At 39.6% G+C, this 10,870-nt stretch overlaps 1 protein-coding gene across 50 annotated transcripts in view; it reads right to left on the bottom strand.

Annotated features, from left to right (window-relative positions):
* Positions 1 to 330: 330 nt before the first annotated feature.
* Positions 331 to 10,870, bottom strand: part of RIMS2 (regulating synaptic membrane exocytosis 2) — a 629,392-nt gene continuing 618,852 nt past the window's right edge. For all 50 annotated transcript variants that reach the window (XM_081502233.1, XM_081502232.1, XM_081502237.1 and 47 more), the window contains 5 exons: positions 8,138 to 8,279; positions 4,080 to 4,192; positions 3,663 to 3,764; positions 1,979 to 2,118; positions 331 to 1,210 (listed from right to left, as the gene is read on the bottom strand). In XM_081502233.1, coding sequence (XP_081358359.1) covers positions 992 to 1,210; positions 1,979 to 2,118; positions 3,663 to 3,764; positions 4,080 to 4,192; positions 8,138 to 8,279 — 716 coding nt within the window. In that variant the 3' untranslated portion in view covers positions 331 to 991. The remainder of the gene's footprint in view (positions 1,211 to 1,978; positions 2,119 to 3,662; positions 3,765 to 4,079; positions 4,193 to 8,137; positions 8,280 to 10,870) is intronic.

Genomic DNA, 10,870 nt, shown 5'->3' with positions numbered 1-10,870 from the left:
GTGAACAATTTGCACATGTTGAACTTTGTAAGATTTGTATATTTACCATGGAAATAAATTGAATATATTATACTTATTTGTCACATAAAGAGAATTTTAAGTATTTTCTAGAAAGTATTTTCTTCTGTAATGTCTGCCAAAACACAGACTATGATTAAAGAATAAACATGGTGTGTCTTTGTATCACCCTGCTGCATTCTCTCCCTTTTTTAAAACCATGCACTAGTGAAATTTATTTTTAAAAATAATATAAATTGTCAAAAATGGCTGATTTTTATTTTTTTTTGCAAGTTGCAGCCCCAAGAAAATAATTTAAATATTCAGCTAATCTGTCCATGCAAAAAAAAAGTTTAATTTCATTCAGTACAGTGTAGCCACAGAATTTTGTTTTTCAGAGTCCAACACATCTTGGCATTAGTGAATGACCTGCCTGCTGGAGCTCCAAGGTCTGCCACTGCTCACGTCGCCACTTTGGACCAGCTGCTCCTGTCCCATCCAGGGGAGGGCTGACGTTCTGTCCTAGACCTCATCTTTGGTCTCTTGCTTTTCACCTGATGCTTCCCAGGACTTCAATCCTTCACTTATAACATGGCTTAATGGCTGGATAGCTCCATTTCTGTGGCATCACAGGACTTTGGGGTCAGAGAAATGAAGAAAAAGGAACAATAAAAATATAAAGGTGCCATTGAAAAGGGCTTTTGTTGCATGAAACTGACTGATTCTTTGATATTAATCCATGGCTTCAGATTGGACCAAAACTTGAGTATTACTGAACTCCAAACCTGATAGTTCTTCATAGCTCCGCTCCTTCACCTGAGGGCCTCTGTTAGGGCACAATGTGTGCAACTTCCTCTGAGAACACAGGATCGCTTTGTATCCCTAGGAACAGGCTCAGAAGACACAACATTAAGCATGCAGTGTTACCAGGGTTTGCGACCTGTGATTTTTTTTTTTTGTAACGCTGGTTGCTATGACAACAGTTTTACAGCTGCTATGAACGAGAGTAAGAAGGTCCAGTTGAACTTTCCAGAGATGATTGGGAAGCTCTTCTTGTCAGAGGAGCCAAGGTTGGATCTACTAGGGAGGAAGGGGGGAAGAGTTTGAACCAGCCAATCACCATGTTGGATAGCTCCAGTTCATCTAAAAGTATCTGGGCCACTCCCATAAAGGATTTGTGATCCATGCGGCCATAGTCTCCCCAGACAATGATCTGTTGGCAAAATTAAAAGAGTGAAGTCAGTATAATCATGTATGTAAGAGCTTGTAAACCAAAATACAATCAATTAATGATAGCTCAGTTGGCAAAAAAATCCACCTGCAATGCAGGAGACCCCGGTTTGATTCCTGGGTCGGGAAGATTCTCTGGAGAAGGGATAGGCTACCCACTCCAGTATTCTTGGGCTTCCTGGTGGCTCAGCTGGTAAAGAATCCGCCTGCAATGCAGGGGACCTGGATTTGATCCCTGAGTTGGGAAGAGGAAAGGCTACCCACTCCAGTATTCTGGCCTGGAGAATTCCATAGACTGTATAGTCGGTCCATGGGGTCACAAAGAGTCGAACATAACTGAGCAACTTTCATACAATGTGCTGACATCAAACATCAAGTTATGTAGTTGTATTTAATTACTGGGACAGTTATCTTTACTGGAATTCAAAGGTACAGTCGGAAAACTCTACAGGAGTGTTAGGATCATAAGCCTTAAGGAAGATGAGAGCTGATGTGTGATGGGGGTTTACAAATCTATAGTTCACTTTAAAGGAAACAGTGTGCATGGCATTTTTTCGTATTTTTTTTCCATTATGATTTATTACAGGATATTCAACATAGTTCCTTAGTGTGTACAGCTTTATAGCAATGGCCACTGCTAGGAAGTTTCCCAAGAATTTCAGCTGAGGGGAGGAACGGAAGAGAATGTGATACAAAGTTTGACTCCATGAAGACACCTTCTTAGGTAAGGAATATATAATTCAGTAAATACCTGTAAAACCTTTCCTTGGGGACTTTCTTCAAAAGATAATAGTTGCTGGTAAAGGGGTTCCAGCGTTTTTCTTGCCACTTTTGTCTTCTTTTTGGCTATGCAGACTCCATTATCTAATAGATACACCTTTACGTATGGTGCTTGGGAAGGAAAACACACAGGAGGGTTAAGTGATGAGCCGTGGTTACCGACCGCCCGTTAAGTGATGAGCCGTGGTTACCGACCGCCCGTTAAGTGATGAGCCGTGGTTACCGACCACCCGTTAAGTGATGAGCCGTGGTTACTGACCGCCCGTTAAGTGATGAGCCGTGGTTACCGACCACCCGTTAAGTGATGAGCTGTGGTTACTGACCGCCCGACTGACGGGTGACACCTGCCACAGCTCAGTCTCAGGTGAAAAGAGCTAGCAGTCAAAAATCACTAGCCTTTCCACATTATGTCAAAATTATTAGATACACAATAGATAAATTATTAGATAACAATAGATTAGATGTCAGTCATTCAGGGAGTTTTAGGCAGTTAACACAGCCTCTGAGTTGATTACTATTTTGCCATCAGCTGGTTTTATATACTGCTTTTAAAAAAGAAATCCTTCTAGTCCCTAACAATATCCAAGAAAGAGGTCTCACTCGGTTTTTCATGTGTCAATTCATAAATCTAGTTAAACGTGCTCAAAATCATACTGTTTCACCCATCCCCACGGAGCATTTACCACTCAAAAGGGCTTATTTATTGATGGTGCAGGTACAAGACAAGGGTGGGGTTTGATGTAGTATGTTCAAATTAGCTGGAAAGAGGCAATTAATTATAAATACCATGGATTGATATTTTTCTGACAGACTCTTTATAAAAGCATTTTCATGCATGTACAAATTGCGGTGTTCTTTATAGCAATCAGTTGACTAAACTCTGAGACCTTTATAAACACAACTGTCTTAATCACCACTGCAAGGTTGTACAATAGGTAACACTGGGTAACAACGTGAACTTTCTGCAAGGATGGGAAGGTTAGAGATTCAAAATTACAATTCGTTCAGTGGAGGTGCCGAGGGGAGAAACCAAGTTTCAGAATTGTTCTGTCCATCAGGTCTGAGGTTGACTACATCTCTGTACCAGGCATCTGGCATCTTTGGCATTCCCTGTGGCTCTAAGCACCTTAGATTATAATATTTTAGTACAAAATGTGACGATGCAATAAAAACTTATAACGGTGCCTCTCTACACACTCCAGGAAGTAAGAGTCTTCTAACTAGAATGTCCTTCATTTATGGGTTTATGCTACTTTGGGGACCTATATCTATCTATATTTATTCTAATTCCAGAACTCTAAGGATTTCTAAGGAGAATGTTGAAGCTCAGATAAACTGAAGAATAACACAAAATACCAGCTAACAAGAACTTCTTAGGTAATTCATTTTGTGCAACATGTACATAAGTGTGATAGTTTGTATTCTGTAGGGTTTCTACCACATATGTGCTTAATAGCTAATGACTTCTCCCCACCAGATCACCCTCACTGGGTGCTCACTCAGGAGAAATGCAAACTACTACAGATAACTGACTGATTTATCAGTACCCTTGATTATCTAAAAGCAAAGTTTTCAGCATCTCTTCACAAACAAAGTCTCTGAATTTAGAAGTGTAGATTATGAACAGTAACAGAAGAAATCTCTTTTGTTCTTACCTGGCAGTGTCTTGGAACCTGGTTTTACAACAAGGCCACGGGCCCGAATTATTTCCACCTCCAGCTGTCCCTTTTTGTCCATCATTCCTACCTGAATGTCACCTAATAGCGAGCGAGGGAGAAACAAACAGGCCTTAACATACAAAAGCAGATAGGAAAATGCTTGTGTCAAAGATCTTGGTTTAACCGTGTTGGATCATTTCCTGTGTTTTCCTAAATTCAAATATATTTAAAAATGTATCAATGATATCTTACTTTAAAAAGCATATAAATTAAAATGGAAAAAGTTGAAGTTTTTATTGTTAAAATTTGAGAGACTCCTTCCAGATAATACTGTTAAAGATCTTATGAAATCAGGGAATGTGACTTTCAATAAGCTAAAAGGAAAACAGTGAATCACATGACAGAAATTCTTACCCATTGCAGGTGTGGCCAGAGTTTGGCGCCCCACTAGCTGGGCAGGGCCAAGGCCATCCAGAAAATCACTGAATTGGCTATCCGAGGCCAAGCGGACACCAGGGAAGATCAGACTAAAAGCCAAACAACACAGGATTATTTTGTGTTACCCTCAACTCCTGTTTCCATCTAGCCCCCTGCCTGTGGCAGGAGAAGTTGGTGTCACTATTTTGTCACTTCTATTAATTGGATCCCAAGCCCCCCCCACACCTCCAAGGCCCTCCTTCCTTATCCTCCAGCAGTCCTCGTCCTGTGCTGCATGCACGCTTCTGTTTGTGTGCCTTTCTCTTCCTTGTCTAGAGGCCACGAACTGTGAGTTCTACGTATGGCACTCCTACACGCTGAGCACTTATGCCGTGACTGGCATGAGCATATTGAATCTCTTAGCTGCATTATGAGACAGTCTGTTATTTAATCCATTTTTATCAATGAAGAAAGCCTTCAGATTATTGCCATCAATACCCAAACACACTGCTATTTCTTCCACCTTAAAGAAATAAAAAATCCCTTTCCCAACACCCTTTCTTCTTCAGCTACAATCTCATTTCTCTCCCTGGAATTTCTTGAAAGAGCTGTCTCTATGTATAATCTTTCCACTTTAACTTTTTTTTTTTTTCTGCTGGACTGCACAGGGATGTGGGATCTTAGTTCTTGACCAGAGATCAAACCCGCGCCCCCTGTTTTGGAAGCTCGATGACAATCACTGGGCTGCCAAGGAAGTCCCTATCTTCAACTTCTTTCCTCTCATTCTCTAGTGAAACTGTAATCAGTTTTTCCTTGCTCTCTTCCAAAGCTTTGTTTTTCTCTACTCCACCAAAATTTCTCTGATCAAGGTTACCTAATAACCACAGTGGTAAATCTTGACTGGTAGTACTCGTCTAATTGAACATATTGGTCTCATTTGATCCAAATGATTACTCCCTCCTACCTGAAACACTTTGCTTCCTGAACCCTCTAGTCTTCTGGTGTTCCTCTGTAGCTATTTCACTGTTTCCTTTGCTAGTTCTATCACTAAATATAGCCACTTGATCCTTTGACCTCTTCCCTGTATGTCCCAATTTGCTTGGCAGTCTCATCCCATCTCAAGGTTTTAAACATCGTCTACAGTGACCATTACCTTGACTGACATCTCCAGCTTGGGCTTCCCCCTCGGGTCCCAGACCTGTATTCTAACTGCTCTACTTACCTGCTTGAATGTCTAACAGGTAATCAAAACTCAGCTTGTCCCACACTGACTCTCAACCCCCAAACAAAGAGAAAACCAAACTCGGTTCTTCTCGAGAGGATTCCTATCTTAAATGGCAACTTCATTCTTTCAATTGCTCAGCCTTGCAGTTGTCTTTCCTTTGGACAGACTGCTAAAGCTGTAATTCCCAGTATGACTGTATTTGGAGGCAGAAACTTGAAAGGGATAGTTAAGGTTAAATGAGGTCATAATAGTGGGGCCCTAAGCTAATATGATGGTGTCCTGAGAAGAAACACCAGAGGGGGAATACCACGTGAGGACCTTGTGAAAAGGTGGCCATTGGAGGGCCAAGAAGAAGAGAGGCCTCAGGAGAAGCTAAACTTGCCGACATCTTGATCTTAGGCTTTCATCCTCCAAAACTATGGGAAAATAAATTTCTGTTGTTTAAGTGGTATTGTTTCTGTGTTTTGTTTCTTTTTATTTGTTTTTTTAACAGTAGCCCTAACAAACTTCCCAGATAGCTCAGTGGGTAAAGAATCTGCCTGCAATGCAGGAGTCTCAAGAGACACAGGTTTGATCCTTGGGTCGGAAGATCCTCTGGAGAAGGGCATGGCAACTCACTCCAGTATTCCGGAGAATCCCGTGGAGAGAGGAGCTTGGCAGGCTACAGTCCACAGGGTCGCAAAGAGTCGGACACGACTGAGCACAGCACAACACACCAATCCACTCTCTTTCTCTCACATTCACACCAAATACATTATTGAATCTTACTGGTTCTCCTGTCAAAATACATCCAGAATCTGACCTCACTAATGCTACCATTCAGGTCCCAGCCATCATTTTCTCCTTCTGTGTTGCTGTAACAGCCTTTTGAATGATCCCCCTGTTGCCACTTTTACTCTCCACTCCCACAGCAACCAGACTGATCTGTTAAAGCTGAAGTCGGATAATGTCAGGTCTCTGCTTATTATCCTGCATTGGTTTCTCATCCCAATATGAGTAAAGCAAAGTCCTTGCAATGATATGTAAAGACAACACCAGTCGTCCACCCCTGCCCACCATATCTTAATTTCCAGTGTCTTACCACTTCTGCCTCACTCCCCAGGGGTGCCCTTCCCATTGTTGATAACAGGCAAGCTCTAGCCTCAGCACTGCTTCAGCCTGAAAGGTTCTTCATATATCCTACATGCTCACTAACTTCCTTCAGATTTTTACTCAGATGTGCCCCTTTTCCTGTCTGACCTTCATAAAACCCTACCCTTAACCTCTACCATCTCTCTTCCTACCTTTTCTCCTTAGCACTTATACCACCCAGTCTATTATATATTTTACTAGATTTTCTTATATATGGACTTAAATACATTTTCTAGTTTATTGTCTATCTTATCTGTTAGACTGTAAGTTTGATGAGGGTAGGGTTTTTTTTTCTTCTGTGTTTACTGCTATATCTCCAGCACTAGAATCATGCCTGCAATACTGTACGTACTTATTAAACTCAGTGAATAAAATAAATGAATGATAAAAAATCAATTAACAAGTGAATCTTAAAAAAATTACATAACTTGCCCAAATTTGTATAGCACCAAAAACAGATTAGCATTTAAGCCAATATGATTCTAAAGCCTATGTCAAACCAGCAACCGAGTTTTGCTCCCTTGTGTGATTTATATCCCCAACTCATAGTGAAGCGCCTAGAACGTTAGAAGGTATGGAAATACCTGTTGAGTGAATTTATGCGTATTAACCCCATTTCTCGAATAAGACTATAAGCATCTAGAGTGCAGGGGTCATAGTTCAAACATTTAAAATCCCTAACAGTATCTAACACAGCACTTTGCAGTGATGAGCGCTCATGCACATTTCTTTTTTACTTGATTCCCCATCTCTTTTAATTCTTCCTTTATTAATATCAAATCTGTTTCTTCCCCCAAGCTTAATTCCCAAATATATAATTAATCTGAACATTTTTAATGCTTCCATAAATATCACACATAACCTTATTTACAGATGTATGAAAACCATATACATCTCTTGTATTTACATAACTGTGCTACGCAAATGATTCCTAAGGCAATATCAACAACACTCTGCCAGCCGCTCCCATGGCCTCACATTTGTGAACTGACTACACACTATGTTGCCTAAGCATCTGCTGCTTCCATAGTGATGACAGATGGGGTCAGTAAACCCCCCTTTCCTCTATTAATGTCCTTTACATATCCATTTACAGCTCTGAAGTTGCTAATTACTGTTAATTCGTTGGTGACAGGGCTGTACAATCTTTAGGAACGCCTTAAAAATCTCTCAGACAGTGGAATCAAGGGAAAGCTACATGATAATTACATAAAGGAAAGGCTCAGCAAACTTGGTGGAGTTCCTTTTTGGTTGTTACATTTATCCAAACCGTTTGTTACTGGATGGAACTAAACAGGTATCAGTTTTCTATATTTTTTAGTAATAACTGTTAGAGCAAAGATTTTAAAAATTAGCATTGTACATGGGGCATGGGTAGGTACTTAAAGTGTTCCTGTGTTTTTATGTATTATTTCAAGTAGGGCAAACTTCCATTTGTGACAGTTATATTTTAGCATCTTGCCTTTAAAGTGAAACACTTTATCCCCAAACCTATTTCCATTGCTATAAAAAGCCAGGTATGTCACATTTCTCAGTGGGAAGTAAGCAAAAGTTTTCTTCACAGCACATCAGCCAGTGAAAGTTAAAACAGTGCCACAGAGCATGCGAGTTAGCTTCTGTGAAAGCACAGAGAGAGGGGGAGAGAAGGAAGACTCAAGCGAGGGGTGGAGGAGACCATTACTCAGCCAGCATTACTCACTTTCCTTCTGAGCTGTAGCTGTTCATGCTGCCGTCGGTAGATTCTCGGCTTGCTTGTCGAGTCATCCAGTTCCTCATTTCCACAGCCAAGCCTGTTTCTGTACTCCTCTGGACAGTGCTCCGTAGCTTTTTACCTCCGGTTTCTGCAAAGACAGAAAACCAAAGAGGTGATAGTGTTGTCATCACCATCAGGTAACAAAATGTATCAGCCAATGCTCTGAGGTTCTCAGATAGAAAAAAAAACTGTGTAAATCTAAAGTGCTTTTATGAAGGAGACAGAAAAGGTATTTCAAATCTTGTTGAGTGGGATAAAAATTTTCTAAAAAATTGTCAAGAAACACAAAATACCATTGTTTTATTTCCATTTAAAACAGTGTTCAAATAGGTAACAAAAGGAACAAAAAGGTTCAAACTATGTAAAATAAAATAAGCTTTGTTTTCATTATAATATTTAAATCAAGATTTATGCCTGCCTTTTTTTTTCTTTTTGTCACAGTCAAAGAAGTAGGCCTTCACATTATTTCCAAAGAATAGGTGGTGAGTAATCCTCAATTCTAGCTTCAACTTTCATACAAAAGCCTGTTTTTGTAGGGTGATCAATATTAGAAAGTATAAAGAAAGCTATGCTAAGGAGACAGCCCTGCCTGAGAACACTTTGACATCTGTTGGCAATTTTCAGAGATTCCCATAGGGATGCAGAACCCAGCACTCCCATGTGAAAAGAGCTTAAGCTTCTGGTCATGGTTAGTCATGTTTTTGGGGCTCCCCGGGTGGCTCAGCTGGTAAAGAATTCACAGAGACCCAAGTTGATCCCTGGGTTGGGAAGATCCCCTGGAGGAGGAAATGGCTACCCACTCCAATATTCTTGCCTGGAGAATCCCATGGACAGAGGAGCCTGGTGGGCTACAATTCAAGGCGTCACTAGACACGAGCTGGTGACTAAAGTACATGTACTTTATCACCACCAAGTACTAAATCACCACCAAGTCATGTTCTTAAGGATCTTTAACAGTTTGACTAGGAGGTTTGCTTATGGAAGCCCACTAGGAGGCCAAACAGGAAAGAAACGGAGTCAAGACTGCAGATGTGACAGAGGTATGAAGTGCCATCTGCAGAGGACAGGAACAAGGAGCTCCTGCTCACAGAGGGGGTGGGATTTGAGCTGGGCTTAAAAAATGGGCAGATTATGATCTAGGAAACAACCCCAATTATCAGAGGTCTTGCAGGTTGGGATATGGAGCTGAGGGACAACTAAAGCTGCAACAGCAGGGGGATGGCTCAAAATACTTATATTAGTTTACTCCCTGTCAGGCCTAACTATTTATCCACATTGACCATACAAATCACCAGTATTTTGGGAGGTGGTAAGCTCTTTTATTGACTGGTATTAATAACTTCATTTTAGTTCGATAAATATTTGGTGATATTGCCAATGACTTGTGGAAATCCTTTCCATCAAACCTCTTGAAATATATGTTCACCATTTTGAAACACTGCTTTAAATTTCATCTGTTCTCTACTTCCAATTTTAATGTACATCAAAATGCTTTAATAAGTACATATAAAATATGTAATGACTGATCTACAACTCAGTTCCATAGATCAGTAGATACGTAGCCTGGTCTACAACTGAGGCTGATATTTTAGCTAACTGATAGTAAAACATGTTGTACTGATATGAACTATTAAGAGGAGATACATTACCGTCCACAGATGAGGGAAAGCACATTCTTCCAGAGAAACGATTAGTTAATACGTGTACAAAATGATAAAATGTTAAAATTACTCATTTGCAACCTCCAATGGAATAATTCAAATAAGACATAGCAATGGCTGCTAATGCTATTAAATAAAAGAATATTAATACAAGCCAAAAAAAATCATCCCACAAATTAGTTCTAATCACTAAAGGAGAATTCGTATTTTAATACTGGGAAACCTGGCTATTGCCATCTTAATCGTGGGAGCAAACTTAGTAGTACTAATAGTGTGGCAATCACTGTAGCACCTATCAAGTTGATCTGAGCAAAAATATACAACCTGTTTCTAATCAGGTCTTTGTAACAATCTTCTAAGTTTTCAGAAATAGGATAGAATAATAAGATAAGTGATACACACACACAAACCAGATAAACCCAGAACATGGGATTTTGTTCAAGAATCACTTAATATCATGAAAACTAACAAGGTGGGGAAATTGTTCCAGATTTAAAAATATCACAGGATGTAACCATTAAATGCTATGAGTATACTTTGGTTTCTTTTCAAAAAAAAGAAAAAAAGAAACCCTAAAAGCAAAACACTAAAAGGAATTTTAGGACAAGTAGGGGAAATCTGAATATGAATTGGATATTACATAGGATAAGAAAATTGTTAATCTTCCTAGGTAGATAACAGTGTGTATTATAAAATTTTCCTTATCATTAGGAGATGTATGCTGAAGTATATAGACCTCAAGTCTTACACTGTTTGCAACTTACTTTCAAACAGTATAGCAAAAAAATGCACATATTCATAAAACAATGAAATGTTAACAACAACAACAAAAAGGATGGGGATGAAGAGTAGATCTTGACAGTCATACACTCAATATTTATGACTTTATTTGAGATTGATTCCCAGATGGCCACATTAAATTGAGTGAAGTTAAGTCAAATATCATATGATATCACTTATATGTGGAATCTAAAAAAATGGTACAAATGAACTTATTTACAAACAGAAATAGAGTCAT

This window comes from Giraffa tippelskirchi, chromosome 6 (genome assembly GCF_054371585.1).
Source record: "Giraffa tippelskirchi isolate mGirTip1 chromosome 6, T2T-mGirTip1v1.2.pri, whole genome shotgun sequence".
Classification (NCBI taxonomy): domain Eukaryota; kingdom Metazoa; phylum Chordata; class Mammalia; order Artiodactyla; family Giraffidae; genus Giraffa; species Giraffa tippelskirchi.
This window is presented reverse-complemented; position numbering and strand designations above follow the sequence as displayed.